Source organism: Pseudonaja textilis, chromosome 15, assembly GCF_049901715.1.
Source record: "Pseudonaja textilis isolate UNSWEBS1 chromosome 15, rPseTex1.2, whole genome shotgun sequence".
Classification (NCBI taxonomy): domain Eukaryota; kingdom Metazoa; phylum Chordata; class Lepidosauria; order Squamata; family Elapidae; genus Pseudonaja; species Pseudonaja textilis.
In genome coordinates this window covers 12,037,429-12,059,806 of record NC_142004.1, presented here as the reverse complement: position 1 = coordinate 12,059,806, position 22,378 = coordinate 12,037,429, and the positions used below count along the sequence as shown (strand labels likewise).

Sequence of the window (22,378 nt, the reverse complement as noted above, 5' to 3'; positions counted from 1 at the left end):
GTTCATAGATTAAACGAATAACCCATTGGGAACCCCATATTAAACCAACATACTTTATGTACAGCCAGAATTTGAAAACATTTAATACGGCACAGTTCTTGAGTAAAATGGTCCGGTTGAGATCGGCATATGTGGGACTGATTGGGTTAGATTGTAGGGGTGATACTGAAATATAATTTTATCTTATTTTACTTATCTATATACTAACTTATTGTGTTTTATTCCAGTTTGATTTTAAATGGTTTTTATTAGTAATTTGTGTTTGGAACTCTGTGTTTTGAGATGACCTATGGGCTAATCAATAAACTAAACTAACTAATCTCAGATCATGTGGCTGTCCTGTGCAGCTACTACAAAATATTGGGAAAATACAGGTAATATTAGTGTTCCCACATACACTGAAACACAGCCCTTCTGCTGGAGGTGTTGAAGATTACTTGCAGGTAATAGCATGGAGAAATAAGTTACCGTCATTGGCATCTTGATAACACCAGGATGATCTCACTCATCAATCACTCACTGATTTCATATCAATGACAAAGTGGCGCCCAGAGGGACTTCATGTAAATTTTGAGGAGCGACTGTGTCACCAAGCATCTGTTGAAGTACTGCAAAGGGTAGGAGTGGAACAGGTGCAGTGCAGTACCTCAATTCCCTTAGAGTCCATAGATCTAGAAGATACCAACTGGTATCAAAATTTATGGAGAGATTCAGAAAAACTCAATAGTGATACTCTCTGGACTAGCCAAGGTCACCTGTCAGGCTGGCTAAGGCCATTTCAACCCCATAGCTGACTTCAGAGCCTGCTTAAAATGGGTGATCTGCTTCCTTCAAAACACTTGGAGCTGCTTGCTACCAACTCCTCCGTCATCTCTCTCAAGGTGAAGACTGGCCTATAATTTTTCCTCACTGAGGAAACCGGGGTAGGTTTCTTAAGAAAAGACCCAAATGTTGCCAGCTGCCCTGCTATTCCTCTGTGAGGCTTTGTGGGGCTCAGCAAGACCAGTTTCCATAGCAAACTTGCACAATGAAATCACTTGGGTTGGGCAGCTGTCCAAAGAGCAGAATCGATACCACAAGGACAATAGTTTTGGTGCAGCTCTTTGAGCTCGGGAGTAGCATGTAACACCCAGTTGGTCAACACACCATTTCGTGTCTGCTTTGTCTCTCCCAGCTATTGGAGGGTTGCTTCCAAAGCATACATTCCTTTAATTCTTGTGTTGCACCTCAGACCAAGCCGTTTTGTGAACTCCGGGCAGAGCTGAAACTTCCATTTCCTTTTAGAATACTACAAATTGTACCTTTTGCGTCCTTGCTGGGAGGAGGGGTGGCTTGCCTTGTGATGGATTTCTACACTTTGAAAACTTATGTGTATTTTAAAGCAAGGGTGACTCATTGTTTGCTTCTTGACGTTTTTAAATTTCTCCCATGCAAGAGGTAGGGATCAGCCATCACCATCTTGTTTTCATGGTTGGGTTGGTCCATAAATCCTTAACATGCCATGTTTGACTTCTCCAGAATTCTTCATCATTCAGTAATGTAGAAACTGGGGACAGGGAAGAACTGGAAATGCCAACATTTGACCAGATGTTTCAACTGTAAACTGCAGTTCAAAATCTGCCTCAAACTGAAAACTGTAGACTGGATGTTGTAGTTCCATGATGGCGAACCTATGGGCATGCATGCCACAGTTGGCACGCAGAGCCATTTGTACGGGCACGTGAGCCACAGCCAAACTTATCTGTACTGTGCATGCATGTACCTCCTAGCTGTTTTCCGGCCCATTTGAGGGAAGCCTCTGTAGCCTTTGGAGGTTGAAAAACTGGCCTTCTGGAACTACCGTAAGTGTTGAAATGGGCCTGTTTTTTGGCCTCCAAAGGCTGCAGAGGCTTCCCTTGAGCCCTTGGGAGGGTGAAAACAGACTCAAACGGGCTCCGGAGGCCCCCTGGAGGCTAAAAACAGGCACTTCTGGTATTTCCAGAAGGCCCTTTTTTCGGCCTCCAAAGGCTGCAGAGGCTTCCCTGTAGCCTCCGGGAGGGCGAAAATGGCCTCAAATGGGCCAAATATCAGCTGGAAGGTGCGTGCATGCGCGGTGCAGGTAAAGGGGTGGGGCAGGGGTGTTGTGTGCGCATGCACGGGGGGGGGGGGGCATTGCATTGTGGGTGCCGTCGCGCGCTTACAGCTTTTGGCACAGCATAACAAAAAGGTTAGCCATCACTGTTGTGGTTGGTGATAGATGGTGCAGATTCAGGGTCAAAGAAAATGGCTGGTTCCCAGCTGGGAGAACCTGAAGGCCCCAGTCCTATTCCTCCTGCCCTTAAGGGATATATCAGCAGTCCTCTTTACAGAGAGTCCTCGACTTAACAAGTACAGCAGAGCTCAAAATTTCCTTTGCTAAGCAAGGCAATCGTTTTGCCCCTTTTTATGACCCATTTTCTTGCCACAGTTGTGAAGCACATCACTACGACAGGGTTCCAAGTGATAGACCCATAGAAAGCAAAACTCCGAGGCAGACAAATTCCTCAAAGAATAGCTTTATTGGAGATATCATATTGGCCCAAATCTGGTGAAAACGACTCTGAAGGTTCCCGCAGTTTTCACCTACCGTAATTAAAAGAGAACGTTTTCCCACAACTCCAGTCAGTCAGTCACATGGTCCAATCAAGGTGCTGTCTGGTTGCCTGGTGACAACACCCCTCCTCTTGCTGACCAGGTGCGAGAATGTTCTTGGTTCCCAAGAGAAAGTAGTTCATTTTGGCTACAAACCCCAGCTATCTCTATTTCCCCTTTTCCCTCAGCTCCATTGTGGCAGCACTGAAGCTCCAAGATAGCTCCGGTCAGGTCAGCTTCAGGGTTGACACCCTGACGTTGTTAAGAGAAACCACGTAGTTGTTAAGTAAACCCAGCTTCCCCGTTGCCTTTGCTTGTTGGAAGCCAGACGGGAAGGTTACCAATGGACATCACCAGAGCCCAGAACAAATGTGGCTCTTGTGAACTGCCTGGATTTTGGTCACGTGACCATGAGGATGCTTGCAATGGTCCTAAATGTCCTAAAACTGTCATAAGCACTTTTTTCAGAGCCGCTGTACGGTCCTAGACCGTTGCAAGTCACGGACTACCTCTGTTTCCTTTTCTCAGTTGTGTGTTGCCTTTTGAGGAAGCTCTCAGCGACAACACATAAGGGAAAGTCTGACCCAGCCTGCATTGCAGGTGTGTGTGTGTGTGTGTGTGTGTGGTGTTGGTGCGGTACAGCAGAGAAGCTCCTTCCCATCTCTGGCGTGGAATGAGAAGAGAAGCAAGGCCCAAATCCAGGGAGGAGATGCAAAATCAGCAGAACATCCCAACCGGGCCAGCCTGTTCCATGGTCTTCTGGAATGGCGCAATCAACATGGATCCAGGGTGGGAAAAAAAAAATGCAGCATTTTTTATATCCCAGGACCGAATTCTCTATGTAACGGTTGCCTAATTATACTGGAAAACAGGAGATTCCGGGCAGCAATAAGTCCCGATCCATATATCCGCATACTGTAGATCAAGGGTCTCCAACCTTGGCAACGTTAAGACTTGTGGACTTCCAGCTCCCAGAATCAACTCTGGGAGTTGAAGTCCACAAGTCTTAGAGTGGCCAAGGTTGGAGACCCCTGCTGTAGACAATCTCCGAAATCCATTACTAGCCGATGTTGTGATGGGCATGGATGTCTTTCAAGCGAAGGAAGGCTGATTTCTGGAAGGTGAGACTGTTTATGGCCACTGATGGTTATGTTTTTCTTCCAGAATTGGAGGTGGCAGTTGAAGAAGCTGGTGTTGAGAAGGGCCAAAGTGTGTTTGTGTTGGTATTTCCTGGAGGGCATCCGATTGGCCTCTGTGACTGGGCCATGCATGAATTTGGACGGATGCCCTGGGGTGTGAAATGTAGACTACCTCCACAATGGTCTATCCCTGCCTGGCAATGTTCTGTCTTAAAAGAGCGGCTAAAAGTCTATCCACACCGGATATTGCATCTCTCAAGGCCAAAAACTACAAAGGCAGCAATTAGATTCCAACATTTGCATATCAGTGATTGCACGACCTCTGTAGATGTCACACGCTAAATAAATAAAGTCGCTGCCCTCAGCCTTTGTTTAGCCCTAGGAGGAATTGGTCCATGACGCATGACAGAGAGGACTAATAAAATATATGGGTTTTTGGATAGAATTCAAACAGACATCGAATATTTGGAAAGTTTCCAATTCTGTTGTCCCTGAGATAACATTTAACAGAGGTAATGGAGATGTAGGGCACGGATCCGGACACCCTGTTCCTATAGTAAAATCCTCTGGGAGTTGTTCACAACAACTCTGTTTTATCTTATTCTATCCTGTGATTCACGATGAATGTATTTATGATGGCTATGATCATGATTTGTCACTTATATCTTTTATGTACGCTGAGAACTTATGCACCGAAGGCAAATTCCTTGTGTGTCCAATCACGCTTGGCCAATAAAGTCTTCTGTTCTATAAATCAAGTACAATTTCAGTAAGAATTTTTTTAAAAAAGCAGTCCCCACAGAAAAGCAAAGTCTTGAGGCACAAAAATAGCCTAAAGCTAAGGCAGAGTCAGAAACCTGCAAAGCAGACATACTGTAGACACGACCAATCTCGATGCTTATGGTATTCGGGGAAGATACTGCAAAACTGGGGCACCGTGGAGGTGAAAAGAGCCTCTGTATTGAGCCAGGTGCTCCTGCCTCCCCTCTGGCCCTTAAGAAGAAGACCCCTGAAAAGCTCCCAGCCAGTTTGGGTGAATGCAGGCGATGGGGGGAGGGGGGAATTCTGTGCTCTGAAGAACCTTAACAGTCCAATTCTCGTTTGGTCTTGGATTCCGTGCAGTTGGGGGAGCCCTACTGATCTCCCGTTCCAAGTTAGCTGTCCCAGCCCTACTCTGACCTCACTACAATTTGGGAATGATTTTGGAAACTGGTTCCAAATATGATGCCTTGCAGTATTCAAGATGGGGAATTTCCAACCCGAGCACCGAAACAGTAATACAGTATCCCTGTCCCAGAAGTGCTGTGGCTAAAATTTCCACTTATTCAGGTAAAGGGTTCTCACGTCCATCAGGCTCCTACAGATGAGGACAAATCATGAGTGTTTTCTAGATTATGTGCTTGAAGAAGATTATTTTTCAAGAAGTGGGATCTGCAGCCTTCTACAGACTATCATCAGTTATTAGGCAAATAAGCTGTCTACTAAACACTTTCTACTCGAAGTATGAACACAAGTTAAGCCACCTTTCTGAAATTAACCATTCAAAAAATATTGGAACCATCCCAAAGTAGTTCCTACGGCTCCAACTTACTTAAATTTAAAGGAGAATATTTGTAGCCCAGGGTTGAACTGTGGGCTCCTCGGTGCTGCCTGAGCTTGGGGCTAACCAAGCTAGTGAGCTCCAAGGACCCACTACTTAACTTTCCGGAAGGGTATCACGGTTGATAGCATCAAAAGCTACCGAGAAGCCCAAGGAGAGCTAGCAGGATTAGGTTTCCTCTCTGCGTCCTAGCAACAGTTTCACCCTCGAGACGAAAACATTCAGAAAAGGTGCATCTGGAAAGCCAGTACCGGCTAAGGGGGCCACCAGCCTCTGACCCAAAGAAAAAAAATAACAGATGCGAAAGAGAATAAGTTGAAAGATCTACAGGATAAAGAGTTGAAAGAAATATCATCTGATGCTGAAATAACAAAAAAAAAAAAATAACTGTTGAGCATGTAAAGAAATATTGTTGAAATATTGAAAAAAATAAAAAAGGGGGATGAAATTATAAACCAGGGATAACAGTTAGTGGAAATACAGATGACAAGCCAAGAGAATGACCTGGAAAATGATTTATGAAAGAGGATTGATAAATCCCAGAAGCTTTTAAGATGGGAAAAAGAAAAACGGAAGAGAGGTGTTGAATTCTGTGACAGCATCTGAATAAAGATCAAGATTGCTAGAAGCGAAAGAAAGGAGTAGAAAGTTGGTTTGTTTGACTAAACTTAAAACCAAGACACATTATTGTAAAATTCTGAGAATCTTTATGGACATTTTGCTGTATGAGGACTGAAATAATGATTTATGGGTTTGCGTATGAGTAGGGATAGGATATAGAAAGGAGAGAGACTTATTGTGAAGGTTGAAAGTCTCTGCTTTCTCTTTTTTCATATTTTTTTATTTCCTCTTTTCTCTGGCATTCTCTTTATTTTTCTTGTCTTCTGAGTTTAGTTTGTATAGTATTTTATTGTTTCCTTAGAGACTTTCAAGAACGTTAAAAAGGTAGAAAAGAAAATAGTGCTAAGTGTCATATAGCAAAGTTGATTTGGCCTCTTTTGTCTTGGAGGCAGCTTTCAGTCTTTTGCAGGAGCATCTCTCGCCCTCCATGGTTTCCGTGGCTGCAATTCCACCCTTTGCGGATCCGTTGTTCCTTCCGTTCAGGTATCCGCCTCTCTTGTGAAGAAAGCTCCTCCTTCTCTTCCACCCTCGCCGGAGAATTGCAAAGGGAGGGAACTTGCTCTGGACTTCCTTGGGTGGCCCCTCCGCAAGTACATTGGCCCTCCCGCACAATTCCCAGTGGAGCTGCCCTTCGGGCAGTTCTGGGGAAGGAGACCATGGGAGCTGGGGCGAGTCCGCCGAGGACCCCCTGCTGGCCCAGCAACTGGCATTCCCGTGCGAACACCTGAGACACTTCCGGAGATGAAGTGCACCTTTGCCAGGGCTGAGTAGACGCAGTTGGGCAGGTTTGCTGCTGAGCTGGTTTGGCCAGTGCTCTGGAGATGGGAAGCTACATGTCTGCCTGGGCTTATGTCACGCCAAGGAAGCCCTTTTGGTAAGTCTGCCTTTCCGCTTTTCTTGTCTGCCTAGCGGACCTAATTTGCGAAGAGAGGCAACCATTTGGGAGCCCAGCGACGTCAGTGCCTGGAAGCCCTGCCCTCCATCCGCGGTCCTCCTTAGCGTGGAAGCTGGGTGAAGGGACGGTAACTGCAGGGGTCTTCCTGTTTCGCTCTGCGGCAGGATTTTCTGTCCATAGGGCAGATGAAAAGATGGGAAGAGAAGGACCAGGAGAGACAGGATAGCAGTCTTCTAATATGTGAGGGGCTGCCACAGAGAAGAGGGGGGTGGGCAAGCTATTTTCCAAGGCACCTGAAGGCCAGACAAGGAATAATGGATAGGAACTGACCAAGGAGAGATTCAACCTGGAAATAAGGAGGAATTTTCTGAAAATGCAAACAAATAACCCATGGAACAGAAGTTGCCTTCGGAAGTTGTGGGAGCTTCATCACTGGAAGCTTTCAAGAAGAGACTGGACTGCCATCTGTCAGAAATGGTGTAGGGTCTCCTACTTGGGCGGGGGGGTTGGACTAGATGACCTACAAGGTCCCTTCCAACTCTTGTTAATCTGTAAACCTGTAAAGTGGAAAGTAATAATTTATTATTGAAGAGGCGGTTGCGAGTTTATACATGGACTCCGTACTTGATTGAACTCAATATGTTATTGGAATATAACACTCATTCATTGTTCCTGGCCTGGATATTAGAGGTTGTGTCAAGATTCTGGCAGTTACTCCAGTTACCACCTCCAATTGGTGGTATGTAGCCTTTCTTAATATTAGTGTCCATAAATGCCTCCCTTTGTGTTCCCCATGAGCCCCAGATTGTTAGAAGGTAAAATTGGTGGGAAACTCTTTTTCTTTCGAAGTGTTTCTAACAACCTGGAAAAAGGAGAGAGGTGAGTTTAGATGGTGAAGAGCATTTTTGGTACTGGAGGGGGCGGCAGTGAGCAGTTTTACTAGCTGATTTTGCAGTCACCATTCATTTGTTGTCGATGTTCCCAACATGGCAGCCTTTCAGTGAAGGCAGCTATGTCTTATTCTCCAAATTCCATTCTTGCCTGTCTCAAAATGTGGCCTTTCTTCTGCGAAGGGAAGAATATAAAGAACTTATAAAGGGGTGCTGATGGTCAGAAGCTGTCAATCAGTTACTAAGCCACTGTCAAATTGAATTCATACGATTCCACCACCAAATTAAATTCAGGCTTGACAGCAACCTCAAAAATATCCACTGGTTTTCTTTCAGTGTAGAGCAGGTGTAGAGTACACCAGAAACTGCTGGTGACCTTCTACCGCTGCACCATAGAGAGCATTTTAACATCCTGCACCTCTGTATGGTTTGTCAATTGCACAGGGGCAGATAGGACAGCACTCCAGAGGGTGAATGTCATTGCCTCTCAGAGGATCATGGGTTGCCCTCTCCCCTCTTTGGAAGAGCTTTAGAGCTCCTGCTGCCTTAAGAAAGTTCAAAACATTCTCAAAGATCCATCTCATCCTGGGCACCCCCTTTTTTTGAACTATTACCACCTGGCAGACGGTACAGGATAAGAAAAACAAGGAGGCTGAAAAACAGCTGCTATCCCAGGGCAGTAGCTCTTTTGAATTCTGGTGTATATATAGTGCTGTGTTGGTGTGGTGTTGGGGGTTTCCGGTTCAATGTGTGAAGGGTGAAGGATGTGTGTTTGTGTTTATTTTCATGGTCATGGTGTGCACTGAAGTTGGTGTTTGATTTCGTTGTACGAGGTGCAATGACAATAAAGTAAGCTAAACTAAACTTCGAATCTGAGTTTGGAACTGAACGTGCTGTTTTGTCAGTTCAGTGTAGATTGCAAAATACGTAAAGATTTGAATCACTTCATGACATCTTCTACCTAGATGGAAGTGATTTTCTCTTGCATGCAACAATAGAACCTTGTTTTAAAATAAATAAAAATTGTCACTGAGCATCAGGAAAAGTGATACCCGAGGCCCATTTTCAAAACACCTTCCTTGGAAACCCCAGGTAAACTTAGGAAGGCCTGAGCAATGTGATGCCTCCTTGAGTGAATATGCTATATATTCCAGGAGGAACAGGAAGGAAGAGGTCGGTGGGAGCTCTTTTTGTCCCTTAGACAGTGTGGGGCAGGAGAATAATTTTGTTTTTTTCCTCAGTGGAAATTCCAAAACTCACTCGGTAGGTACATATACAACATAGAAAACTCTGCCGGTGAACTCCTACATCAAAATGCTTTGGTAGTCAAAGATCACTTTAAAGGCCCTGTTTCCTGCCAAACCTGGACCCCCGTCCCAGTCCTTTAACCAGCCAGAGTCAGAAACAAAGGCAAAGTGTTTCGGAATGACAGCGGGTCAGATTTCATGTTCAGTTGCTTGAAGAACGAGTTGGGTGAGTGGAGCTCACTGTGGAAAAACATACCTAGTGAGTGAAGACAGTGTGATCTGGCCAGCATTGGCCAGTTTCCTCTTGGGAAGGTTTCAAGAGTCTGTAGCTGCAAGCCAAAGTTCTCCTCCCCCCCCAGCCCCCATGGAACAGATTGGCCTTCGCTGCAAAGGAAGTGAATTTGGGGGCAGGAGAAGGACAGTTGTGAAATCTTGCCATGGATCTGGTGCCAGGAGTGTTTGTCGCAAAGTGTTCAGAGTGACTGCAGGAGTTTAATTTTTGTTTCCAAAAACTCTTATTCTGAACTCCATTCTGGAGTTCTTTGGTATTTTCTTGCTCAGTAATAACTGTATAGAGTCTTCCTGTCTCTTTCCTTGCTGCTCAGGTGTAACTGCAGCTGTTCCAGGGGGCCTTTTAATATAGCAGAGGCTCCAAGCTGTTTTCCTCATGGTCCGTCTTCCAAATAATGCTTCTTGGTCCACAGCAGATGGAAAGAAACCCTGGTTGTCTCTATGAAGCCTCCTTGCTTCGCCTCTGGTTGGAAGAAGACAACTCTAGTTTGGGTTTTCTTACTGGATTCTCCTTCATTGTCTCTTTCCCAGGTTGAAGAGACGGGAATAGTTGCAGGCTTTCTCTGTTAAAATCAAGCAGCGTTAAACGGGGATTCAAATTAGTACATAGGGTTTGTCTGCCTGCCTGTCTATATCATCTATATCTATCTATATCCATCTCTTTATCTGTCTACGGTATATCTATATCATCTATCTATCGATCATCTATATCATCTATCTAACATCTATCATCTATCTATATCCATCTATTTGTCTATCCATCTAATCTACATCCATCCATCCATCTATCTATCTCTATATCTTCTATCCATCCATCCATCATATTCACTGCCCGTCTCCTTCACCGAGGAATTATGGGTTGTATGTGGAAATAAAATGTTAAAAACATAAAAGCTGAATGTAAAAAATAATTGAAATAGGGCAAGAACGGTGCCCCTCAGGTAGCCAGCAAATAAAACCTTCTTTTTTCTTCCCCCCCACCCTGCCAGCTGCTCCGAGTGCCAGGACCTCCTCACCAACTGGTACTACGAGAAGGAGGCCAAGCTGTACTGCCCCAAGGACTACTGGCGGAAGTTTGGGGAGTCTTGCCACGGCTGCTCGCTGCTGATGACGGGGCCCGTCATGGTAAATCCTACCCTGTGCTCTTCTTCTCCCTTGCCGGGGCCAGCGGGCACCCCAGGGCTTCCCTTCGGGAGAGACGAAGGGCCTCCCTTAGCCACCGAGATGGGAATGGGGAGGGTAGAGCAACACCCATCCTCCAGCAAGCAGGGGGCTGCCTCCCAGGAAATGGCGGCACGAGGAGGCCTTCGCTCCACAGGCCGGTGGGGATTCTCAGCCATCCCGTGGTGGCTGCCTCAAAGGTGCCTTTTCAAAAGGCGGCTGGATGGTTGTTTCCTGGGAGAGGAAGAAGAAGATGAAGACGAAGACGACGTTCCGCTTTTCATCCAAGCAGCATCCTCAGTTGGGACTGGATGGGGCAGGGAGGCAAGGATAGATAGATTCTGGCAGGATGGGTGTGGGGAAGGATTGGATTGTTAGCGCTCTCCCTCCCTCCCTCCCTCTCTCCCTCTCCCTTCTTCTCTCCTTCCTTCCCCCTCTCTCTCCCTCTCTCTCCTTCCCTCCCTCTCCTTCCCTCTCCCTCCCTCCCTCCCTCCCTCTCCCTTTGTCCCTCCCTCCCCGGCCCTCTCCCTCCTTCTCTCTCTCCCTCTCTCCCCCTCTCTCCTTCCCTCCCTCCCTCTCTCCTTCCCTCTCCCTCCCTCTCCCCTCCCCGTCCCTCTCCCTCCTCCTCTCTCTCCCTCTCTCTCTCCCTCTCCTTTCCTCCCTCCCTCCTCCCTCTCTCCCTCCCTCTCCCTTCTTCTCTCCCTCCCTCTTTCTCCCTCTGTCCCTCCCTCTCCCACCCTCCTCTCTCTCCCTCCCTCACTCATTCTCTCTCCCCTCCCTCCCTCTCTCTCCCTCTCTCCTTCCTTCCTTCCCTCTCTCTCTCTCTCTCTCTCTCCCTCTCTCCCTCCCTCTCCCCTCCCTCCCTCTCTGCCTCCCTCCCTCCTCCTCTCTCTTCCCCTCCCTCCCTGTCTCCTCCTCCCTGTCTCCTCCCTCCCTCTCTCCCTCCCTGTCTCTCCCTCTCCCTGTCTTCCTCCCTCCCCCTCCCTCCCTCCTCCCCCTCTCTCTGAGCCGTTGAGGCCACTTGGGGGGTTGGGTCACCTGAAGTCAGAGTTTGCTCCCATGCTGGCCTGGGGGGGTTGAGACCACTCTCTCGTGTTTGGGGTCGAGCTGCAGTAGGGAGGAGGCCCTCCTCGCTCTACCTCTAGAGGTATAGGTGCTTCAGCTGGGGTTTTATCCTTTCTTTTTTCAAAGTGGCTGGGACCTGTGCAGCAATGTTAGGCAACTGAGAGATTGGGGGGGGGGGTTCTGGCCTCCCCAGGCTTTCTAGCTTTGCTTTGGTCCTGGGATGGAGGGCAGCATCTCTGCCGCCTTCCAAAGGGGGGCACCTCCTGGAGACCCAGTAAGGCAAACAAGCCACGCTGCCGAGGACAGACCTGCAGGTCAGCAGCTGACTTCACCGCTTCCCTCCCGGATCCTAGCCATCCATAGGAGGTTAGTTAGTGAGCAAGGAGTCTCATTCAAACCAAGCAGGCCCTTCTGAATATTATAGAATTTGGGGGGAAAAAGGGGGGATGATTAGATTGAATTAAGACAAATGGATGATGAAAGAACGATAAACCACATAGAGATTAAAGGTTGACATTCGCATAAATGGTATTTACATTTGTAAATAAGCACAAAATAGAAGTTTGAGAGATAGATGCCACATACTGTGAATGTCATAATATGTATATTTTTTGGTTCGGTTTTTAAAGATGCAAAAGATTAATAACGTTTATTAAAAAAACAACCACCAGGCTTTGCAAGGTATTTTCCCCCGGACGGCCCCTTCCTGGAATCACACCCCTCCCCGTCCGGTCCATAGTTCTTGTGCTGGCTTGTCAACCCTGCCTCTTTTCCCAAACAGCCGCCGCCGCCGCCCTGAGGTTTAGCTCCTGGTTTCCTGCTCTCTGTTGGGATGGCCCCTCCGCCTTAGCTCAGCCTCTCCTTGCCAGCTGCCTTCCAGCCCCACCATGAAGAGCCAGAGATTTGCCGAGGGGTCCCAACTGGCCCCTTGCTCTCTTCTCCCCTGGAGCCGTCTCCCCCGTCGTCTGCCCTGTGCAAGAAGTGTGCAGGGAGTCACTGATCCTCAGACATCTCTGGGATTTCAGACCGTAACAAAATTCTGGCTCGGCCGCAACTGCCGATTGCAATTGAGGAACAGGGCAAAGCCACCATTGGGGTTGGATGCTAGTCTCTCTAGAGCAGGGGTGTTAAATTCAAGGCCCGCAGGGCAGGTGCTTAAATCCGGCCCATGGGGCCAGCCTGGGAACACCAAAGGACCAGCCCACGGTGCCTCTGCTGGCCAAAACAGGCTGCGTACAGCCCCCCTTCCCACCCCCCCACCCCCATGGCCTGTTTTTAGCCTCCTCAGCTTCCCACAGTTCTCTGCTGGCCAAAAACGGGCCACAAGGAGGCCTCCACGCAGCCATTTTTGGCCGGCACAGTGCTGCTGGAGACTGGGGAGGCTAAAAACAGGCTGTGCAGGGGCCTCGGGAGGCCTCTGCAGCCCATTTTTGGCTGGCAGAGCGCTCTTGTAATCTGGGGAGGGCAAAAGTGAGGCGCAGGGGGCTGCACGTGGCCCCCTGCACCTCATTTTGGATGGTAAAGCGCTGCAGGAGGCGTCCATCCTGTCTCCCCCAAATTCCCCACCCTTGCCAGCCCGTGGAGAACTCCAATGCGGATCCGGCCCTCAAAGAAATCCAGTTTGACATTCTTGGTCTACAACAGGGGTCTCCATCCTTGGCCACTTTAAGACTTGTGGACTTCAACTCCCAGAGTTCCTCAGCCAGCAAAGCTGGGAGTTGAAGTCCACAAGCAAAGCTGGCTGAGGGATTCTGGGAGCTGAAGTCCACAAGTCTTAAAGAACCCTGCTCTCCAGTATCCTCACTTTTCTTCCTAACCATCCGGCATGTCCCATTTCTTGGCAGGTGGCTGGAGAGTACAAGTACCACCCGGAGTGCTTTGCCTGCATGCAGTGTAAAGCGATCATTGAAGATGGTGACTCCTACGCTTTGGTGCAGCACTCGGCTCTCTACTGGTACGGAGAAGCAGCAACGCTCAGCCGTGGGTTTGGGTGGCTCTCTGGGACCAGGAAAGTCTTCTGCTCTGCGCTTGGGAGAATGGCAGAGAACGCTTGTGTGCTTCCCTGCTTGCATTCCCCCCCCGCCCGGGGTGGGTGGGGGTGGGTGGGGGGGCAGGGTACTCGAGAGCTCGTTCAGGCCCTCAACCACTCTGGTTGGGCATCAGCAGCATGGAGAGTCAAGTGGATCTTCAGGGCACCAAGTAAGGCGAGGCTGCGCGAGACGGTTCTGCTTTCCCACTCTCCATACCCATGTGCCAGGGCCTGGGATTTGGGTTCAGGAATCTGGAGGTGTGTTCTGTTTGTAAGAGACGGGGGTTGATCCCTTGGCCAGCTGCCCTTAAGTGGTCCCGCCACCCAGATCCCTTAGTGGCCTCACTAAGCGGGAAGCTTGGAAGGCAGGCGGCCGTCCCCACGTTGTCTTGGAATTCCTCTGAGACCAAGTGGAACATGGTCAGCCAAGTTTCCCCTTGGACCCATAGCCCTGGAATCTGGGTGCTTTCCCTCTTCCCGGCCACCGTGGTTCTACAGGGGGAGATAACCCCAAGGGCAAAGAGGGAATGTTGGAAGCCAAGCCTGCCTGAATGGAGGCCTTGTCTTTGCAACCAGCAGCATAGTAGGGAAGGTGGATGGGCAGCTTCCTAGCTGGCAGCCTGGGCACGGGAAGCACACCCAGCCTTCTCTGCCTAAACTAACAGCTGAACCGCCTTCTCCTTTTTCAGTGGCAAGTGCCATAACGAGTTTGTGCTGACTCCAATGCTCGAGCGACTGTCAGCAGAGCCCCTGTGCGAGCAGCTGCCGTATACCTTGACGCTTCTCTCCATGCCTGCAGCCACCGATGGCAAAAGGGGGTTCGCTGTGGCTGTGGAAGGGGGCTGCTCCCCCTATGCTGCTACCGTGGAAGTGAAGGAGTGAGTATGAAGCTCTCGCGGCTGAGAAACGCCCGGGGTTTTTGCTCTGGTCCAAGCGCCGGGAGGTCGAAATGAATAGTATTGTGTGGCTTTGCATTTTCGTTCGAGCTTCTGGCGTGATGCCTGTGGCTCCTGTCGCCTTGAGCGATGGCCTTCATTGCAAAAGCAGCCCCTTTTGATCCCCCCAGTGGCACTAATGCCATTCACTTCCTGTTCTTCCAAAAGGTTCCCTCAAAAGGATCCCAATACAATGCATTTGCAACACATTGCCATTGTTAGTGGATACTGCGTCTGTTACTTGCCTCACATGTAACCTGCATTTGCATAATCCTCGACTCACCCCAGTTTCAGTCTTGCATCAGAGGAGGAACAGCCGACAGGGAGTGGGAGTGTGGCTCCGGAGGTTGTGGAGGAAACTGGGGAAGGGCACAGGCTGGCTGGGCAGTCAGAGAAAGACCCAGGCCCATCCCCTCTTCATGCAGGGAGGAGTGGATAAGGGAGAAACGTGAATGGTGTGGTCTATAGGGGAGGAAAAGGCCCTGATCCCCTTCATGGGCTGCAGCTGTGAGGACTGTTTAAAAGGACAAACTGCTCATGGGCCAGTGCTGGAAGCAAAGCGTGAAAATATTTCTAGTTTGTCAGTTCTTATCTGAGTTCTGGTGTCCTTCCCAGTGTGTGTATTTCAATATCTGTGGACGTCTTCAAGCCCTTATCCTGCCTGGTCTCCTTAATTGCTTCAGCGTGGTTTGTGTTGTTTTTTTCTATTTATAATTTATATGTATTTTGAGTTTGAATGAGATTTCTTCCTTTTCGCAACTGTTTGTGGGGGAGTTTTTTCTCCAGTCAATGATAATTGGACTTTGGAGGCCAAGTTGAAGGAATTAAAGGGACTTCACCTGTTTATGTGACTTGGTTGCTTTTGTATCCCACCCTGGGTGGGTCATCACACCAGCCGATGCAATGCAATCTTGCATCTACCTTTGAGGGGGGAAAAACATCTTAGTTGGGAGAAGTGATGCCAGACTCCTCCTCACAAAAGACTTTCGAGTAGAACAGTTTCCGTGAAAGGGAACAACAATGATCAAGGGACTGCAAAACCTACCACAATTCATTTGCTGCCCATCTCGCTGTGGAGCTACTCTGGGCAGCTTACAAACAATTTAGGGCCAGAGGATGCCCTTCTCTTCCCCCTACCCCGTCTCTCCTCCCATCCCTGCCCTTTTGGCTGCCCGGCACTCCCATCACTGCCCAACCCTGCCACCCCCTTCGCTGTCATCTTCCTCCCAGACCAACTGGATTGTCGCTTTGAACGGACACTAACCGACACTCAGGAAAATGAAATTTCGTTGCATGCGGCTCTCAAAGGGTCTCCACCTCCAATACGCACTATATGATCATGACTAAATACATAAATACAAAATTATGCACGTAAACCACGTATATTATATGACACGGAGAAACAAACAGCTCCAACCGAAGCAGCGGCTGGCCCTCCCAGCAGCAGCGGTGGGTGGGAGGGAGGGAGAAGATAAGGTCAGCTGGGGGCAGCAGGGGTAGGTGGGGATGGAGTGTGGAGGGTCTCCAAAGAGAGGGAGAGAGGTAGGCCAGTAGCGGGGGGCCTTGGAAGCCCACCCTCCGGTTATAATAAGGACAGCGGGCACCCAAACGTTGACCCTGTGTTTCCAGGGGCCCTGCAACCGCCGTAACTGAGGGCTGCTCCTAACCACCATTCGTTCATCACTGTTGCAACTGTCACTGAGTTCTGATTCAAACCTTTATTGTCAGAGTACAGCGAGATTGGCTGAGACAGACAGTCCCTAATCCAATGAATCCTACTGAGGAAACGCACCGTTCCTACTGCACCATGTGACCTTGTTGCGCAATGCGCCGGCCGCACCAGTCTGTCATACTATGTTGACACGAAGTTATTTTCCATTCAGGAGTCTGACAGTAGAAGCTCTTCTTCAGCCTGTCGGTGCGGGGTGCCCGTGCTTCTGTATCTTCTTTCTGATGGTAGGAGGGTGAAGAAGGGCTGACCAGGGTGTGAGTCGTCCCTGAGGATTTTCCTCCCTCTTCTAAGGCAGCGAGCCCCTAGCGAGGTCATCTAGTGGTATCAGGGAACAGCCCACGATGTTCTGTGCTGGGCGTTCACCACCCTCTGTAGTGCCTTTCTATCCGCGTACCACACCGTCATGCAGTGAGTGAGTGAAGAAAAAGGTCATTAAGTGAGGACTGCCTACGCTTCTTACTAGAAGGAAATGCTTCCTGGGGCGTCTTCCTTCAGGGGTGGCTTATGGCATTGCTTGCCCTTTTTTCCTCTCCCGTTTGCTATCTGGTCCCTCAAAGAGACTCGTGGAGGAGGCAAATCCTCCTGATCTCAAGCCATGTTTTTTTCCTCTGGGTTCAGAGTCAACCGAAGGCACATCAGCCCCGATGTCCAAAATGCCATTCACCCCGGGGACAAAATTCTGGAGATCAATGGAAACCCAGTCCGCACACTGCAAACTGAAAAGGTGGGTTCTGAACGGTCCTTCTTGTTTCCTGCTGTCTCATAACGGAGAGGGAACCCAGGGGTGGACTGCAGCCAGTTTAACAACCGGTTCGGTGGGTGTGTGTTTTGCACGCGTGTGCGCCTAAGGCACTTGCATGCAGCACTGAAAATGGAGCCTCTAGATCAAGTCATCTTCAAACTTGGCAAGTTTAAGACTTGTGGACTTCAGCTCCCAGAATTCCCCAGCTAACATGACTGGAGGAGGAATTCTGGGAGTTGAAGTCCACCAGTCTTAAAGCTGTCACAGTTGAAGACTCCTGAGTTAGAAGCTCAGCTTCTTACCTTCCAAGTCAGCAATGATAAGTAGAACAGCGAGGGGGGATCAGCTGTGCCGTGCGATTGAGATGAGCTAGAAAGTAGGAAATAAAGGGCAGGATAGGTCAGGTGGGCGGGACCAGCTGATTGTTGGAACTGCCGGTTCACCCGAACCTGTCCAAACTGGCAGCAGCCCAGCACGGGAGGGAACGTAGGGCCTCTTGGGGGCAGGCGCTGGGTTTTGGAGCTCCCGCCAAGTTCTCAGCCTCTCTAAGTAATTGTGAAAGACCTTCTTTCCTCTGAAGACAGAGAGAGCGCGAAGAGACGAGCAGGCTGGCTGGCTGAAGGGCCTTGCAGGAATTGCCTTCTGCTTCGGAACAGGGGTCTCCAACCTGGGCCACTTTAAGACTTGTGGACTTCAACTCCCAGAATTCTCCAGCCAGCAAAGGCACTTCTTCCCGTGTTTTCCTATTTTCTAAAACAAAAATAGGATTTTTGTATTTTTTTTGTCTCTCTTCCTGAGTGCCCGTCGAAAAACTTGCATATGCTATTTTGATTTTCATCGCAGACTTATACGACATATAAATAAAGGAGCCCTGATCAGGAAAAGTGGCTTAAACAGCCAAAGACGTGCTTTTAATTGAGTTGTTTCTTAAGAAAATGAGCAGCCAGAGAAACGCCTCCTTCATCCAACCCAGGTTGATGGAGGACGGTCGTCAATCTGTTGTTTTGGAAACCTTTTCCCACAGCACGGCCCAATTCCCTGAACTCTTTTCCTTCTCAGGTCAAAGAACTGATTCACAAGACGAATCAAACCCTTCAGCTGTTAATCGAACACGATCCGGTCTCTCAGCGTTTGGACCAGTTGCGCCTGGACTCCCGGCTGTCCGGAGGCAATAAGAAGCCCTCCACCCCTTCTATTTCTGCCTTGGAGCTCAAGGAGAACCTGGAAGGGACCCTGCGGCGGCGTTCCCTCAGGTAAACATCCCCGGACTCCAGAATGGCCTGCTAATCTCCAGCTAGGAGGTGGAAGCACAAGCAAGTGCTACCCTCTGGCCATAACCCTCCTGACCCTGCCAGTTTGGCTGGAGCGCTGCTATCATGCCCCTGTCAGAGTCTGATTCTGAGGAGGAAGATGAACAGCTGACAGGGAGTGGGAGTGTGGCTTCGTTGGCTGTGGAGGAAACTGGGGAAGGGCAAAGTCAGGCTGGGCAGAGCAGGGGAGAGGTAGAACAAGGGAGAGGGAGTTCAGAGGATGAACCAGGCCCACCCCCTCTTCATCCTAGGGCATGCAGGGAGGAACGAAGAAGAGAACAATGTGGGTTGCATGACTTACGGGGGGGAGGAAAGGGCCCTGATTCCCTTCATTAGCCACAGCTGGGAAGACAGTTGATAAGAAGGGCAGGCTGCGTGTGGCAGGCTGCTGGGAACAAACGTGACTTTAGCCTGTGTTGTCGTGGCTTATCTGTGTTCCTGGCGTCTTCCCAACCGTGTGAGTTTTGCCGTGCCTTCACATCTGGAATTCTTGCTCCTGCCCTGCCAAACTAATTATTTCAGTTTGGCTTGCTTGGACTTTAAGTTACAGTTTGTGTTGCTCATGTTTTAGACTTAATTCTCGGCAATCAAAGGCTGTTCCTGGGAGAGTTTTTCTCCAGCTAGAAGGTAACCTGGACATTGGGGGCAAAGTTGGAGATAATAAAGGGACTCTTATTGCTTATCTGATTGTGTTGCCTTCGTGCCACGCCCCGGGTCATCACAGCTGCTTAATTGACCTGAGGTCTAGTAACAGAATCTCAAAAGCCTGATCAGGTTTGCCCTTCCCCCTCCCCTCCCTCCTACAGCTCAGGGTGCACTCAGTCTGAGTTGCTTCCTGGTGTTCAGGGGACTGGAGGCTAAAACATACGAAGAATGGTTGCTGGAACTGGGTATGTCTAGTTTGTGCTTTTAAAGTTGTACCAACGTTTCGGCAGAATCTCATCTGCCAGAAGAAACCTTCTGGCAGATGAGATTCAACCGGGATAAAGGTTTCTTCTGGCAGATGAGATTCTGCCGAAACGTTGCTACAACTTTAAAAGCACAACTATAATGACGTGGGAAAATACCCGAACAAAGCTGAATACCATACATGTAAGTACCTGCGAAAACTTAAGAAAACATATACACTGCTCACAAAAATAAAGGGAACACTTAAACAACACACAGTATAAATGAAATCCAATATACCTGTTACATTAATTTCTCTTATTGCTCTATGAATACATCTAATCCCTTTTAGTTTATTCTATTTTCTATCCATTGGTAAAAGAAGTTCCGTGCCATATAATATTCAGATTCTTCTTTTTCTTTAATTTCTAGTGTCCGTGTCTTCATTTCTGCACATTCAAATATTTTTTGAATTATTTTTCCGTCCATTGGTATCTTATCACTCTTCCAGTTTTGGGCAAATACAATTCTAGCCACTGTTAACACATGTATAATTAAATAAATCTTTCGGTACCCTTCCTAGTAAAAATATTTCAGGGCTTCAAATCTTTGTTGTTTAATCATTTTCTCCAACCGTGTGTGTATTTTAGTCCAAATACCTTTTGGCTTCTGTGCAAGTCCATCACGTATGGCAATATGTTCCTGGTATTTGATGACATTTCCAGCATTTAATTGGTTTATCTTTAAACATTTTAAGCTCAAATTTCTTTGGGTAGACTAGACTGAATGTGTGTTGTGTTCCAGGCGAAGCAACAGCATCTCCAAGTCCCCTGGGCCCAGCTCCCCTAAGGAACCGCTCCTCCTGAGCCGCGACATCAGCCGATCGGAATCCCTTCGCTCCTCTAGCAGCGGTTCTCAGCAGATCTTCCGCCCCTGCGACCTGATCCATGGGGAGGTGCTGGGCAAAGGTTTCTTCGGCCAAGCCATCAAGGTGAGGGACCCCCGACCCCTTTCCCAACACCCAGGCATCACCTGTTAATTCCATTCCCCCCACCCAAGGAGCCTTGGGGACGATCCTTGAACTTAAATGAATTGTAGAATTCAACAGAGAACTGTGCGTGTAGAGCAGGCGTCTCCAAACTTGGCAACTTTAAGACTAGTGGACTTCAACTCCCAGAATTGCTCTCTTAAGTCCGCTAGTCTAAAAGTTGCCAAGTTTGGAGACTTCTAATGTAAAGCTTGCTGGTTCCACCCTGCTTTCTGTGTATCATCAGAGTTCTGCCACCGCACCTGGATGGCAGTACAGGTAGTCCTTGACCTGTGACCCTTTGTTTAACAATAATTCAGAGTTACAAAGTTCAGTGGCCTTGAAAAGGTCTCAGATTGATGCAATTCCTTTTTTAAAAAAAAAAATTAAAATAAAGTTTATTTAAGTTTCATATACTTAAAACATTTAAAAGGAAACAAACATATGAAACAAATATATGTACATATATACATTTTGCAGCAGTTATTGAGCATTGATTACATTATTTTTCTTTTTTTCTTTTACCCCATAACATTGACGTGATCTACCTTGTTACAATACCTTCCTCGTTCTTTTAATATTTTAATTTCACAGAATACTTTATAATTAAATGTACATCCTTCATAATTTCATAACTTATTCAGTTGTAAAATGTTGCTTTTTCTTTAACCATTTGTACCAACAGTTCTAAACTTTGTAGTATTCACTATCTTTGTTGTTTTTTAGTAATTTGGTTAGGCTGTCCATCTCTGCACACTTGTGAATTTTTTTAATGACCATCTCCTCTGAAGGGACAATAGACAGTTTCCAATTCTGAGCACAACTTATTCTGGCTGCCGTTATAATGTGCAAGATTAAATATTGATTTTTTTTTCTATTTTTGAGTCTATCATACCCAACAAAAAGGTTTCGGGTTCAAGTTTTACTTCTTATTTAGTTATATTTAGAATCCAATTTTTGATATTTTTCCAAAACTTCTGAGCAAATGGACATGTTCACCACATATGGAAGTATGTTCCCTGGATGCAGTTACACTTCCAGCAGTTTGGGGGGAGGTTCGGGAACATCTTAGCCAGTCTCGCGGGTGGCAAGTGCCAACGATACACCATTTTATAGAGATTCTCTTTGTACGAGGCTGACATAGTTAGTTTGTAGTTTATTTCCCAAATATGTTCCCACTTGTCTAATTGAATACTGTGGCCCACATTTTTTGCCCAAATTATCATAACCTCCTTGATTGTTTCTTCTTTTAATTTATAATCCAATAGATATTCATATATTTTACTAATCAACTTCCTTTCCTCTCCATGCCAAATTTTATCTAATTCTTGGTATGTCGTGTTAAAACCAAATTGTTCTTTATCTTTTTTTATAATGAGTTTGTATCTGCGCATAGGGCCACCATGCGATCTCTTTTCCTTGAATTTGTATTTGATTCCTACCCTTTAACTCTCCGATTTGATGTAATAGATCTTTATATCTTACAATATTATCAAAATCTAAAACGTTGTGTAACTGCCTCCATTGTAGATAACCACAGTGGGACCTTTCAGTAATGTACTTTTTTATCTTTTCCCAAATATTTAGTAGCACGTTCCTTATATAATGCCTTTGAAAGTAGAAGTGGTGTTTACTCTTTCCATCCCACATAAATGTGTGCCATCCAACTTGGAGATCAAAGCCCTCTAATGTTAAGATCCTTTTATTTATCAGATTAACCCAGACTTTAAGCCAGGTTGCTATTGCAGCATAGTATGCTTTGAAATCTGGAAGACCAAAGCCTCCTTTCTTTCTATCATCCTGTAATAATTTATATTTTATTCTGGGTTTTTTCCCTTGCCATATAAATTTGGATATATGTTTATTTAATTCTTCAAAAAAGCTTTTTTCCAACTGAAAATAATTTGACCCCCAATCCCTCAAGTACTAGAAGACTGCTATCATGTCACCCCTAATTCTTCTTTTCTTTAGACTAGCCAAACCCAAATCCTGCAGCCGTTCTTCCTATGTTTTAGTCTCCAGGCCTTTGATCACCTTAGTTGCTCTTCTCTGAACTTTTTCCATTGTCTTTTTTGTAGTAGGGTGACCAAAATTGGTTGCAGTATGATGAGCATCTCTTCAACCCCTTCATCATTCATGAAGAAGTTGAAGAGCCCTGGGACCGTTGATCTTTGAAGAGCCCTTAAGCCCTTAAAA

At 47.4% G+C, this 22,378-nt stretch overlaps 1 protein-coding gene across 5 annotated transcripts in view; it reads left to right on the top strand.

Annotated features, from left to right (window-relative positions):
• LIMK2 (LIM domain kinase 2) overlaps positions 1-22,378 on the top strand; it is a 57,536-nt gene that overhangs the window by 19,041 nt on the left and 16,117 nt on the right. For 2 of the 5 annotated variants that reach the window (XM_026717046.2, XM_087913566.1), the window contains exons 3-8: positions 10,283-10,418; positions 13,364-13,473; positions 14,238-14,426; positions 16,834-16,939; positions 18,017-18,210; positions 19,960-20,146. In XM_026717046.2, the coding sequence (XP_026572831.1) occupies positions 10,283-10,418; positions 13,364-13,473; positions 14,238-14,426; positions 16,834-16,939; positions 18,017-18,210; positions 19,960-20,146 (922 nt within the window). Of the gene's footprint in view, positions 1-6,445; positions 7,605-7,643; positions 7,745-10,282; positions 10,419-13,363; positions 13,474-14,237; positions 14,427-16,833; positions 16,940-18,016; positions 18,211-19,959; positions 20,147-22,378 lie in introns of those variants that run through there. The other 3 variants (XM_026717047.2, XM_087913568.1, XM_087913565.1) reach the window with 3 other exon arrangements.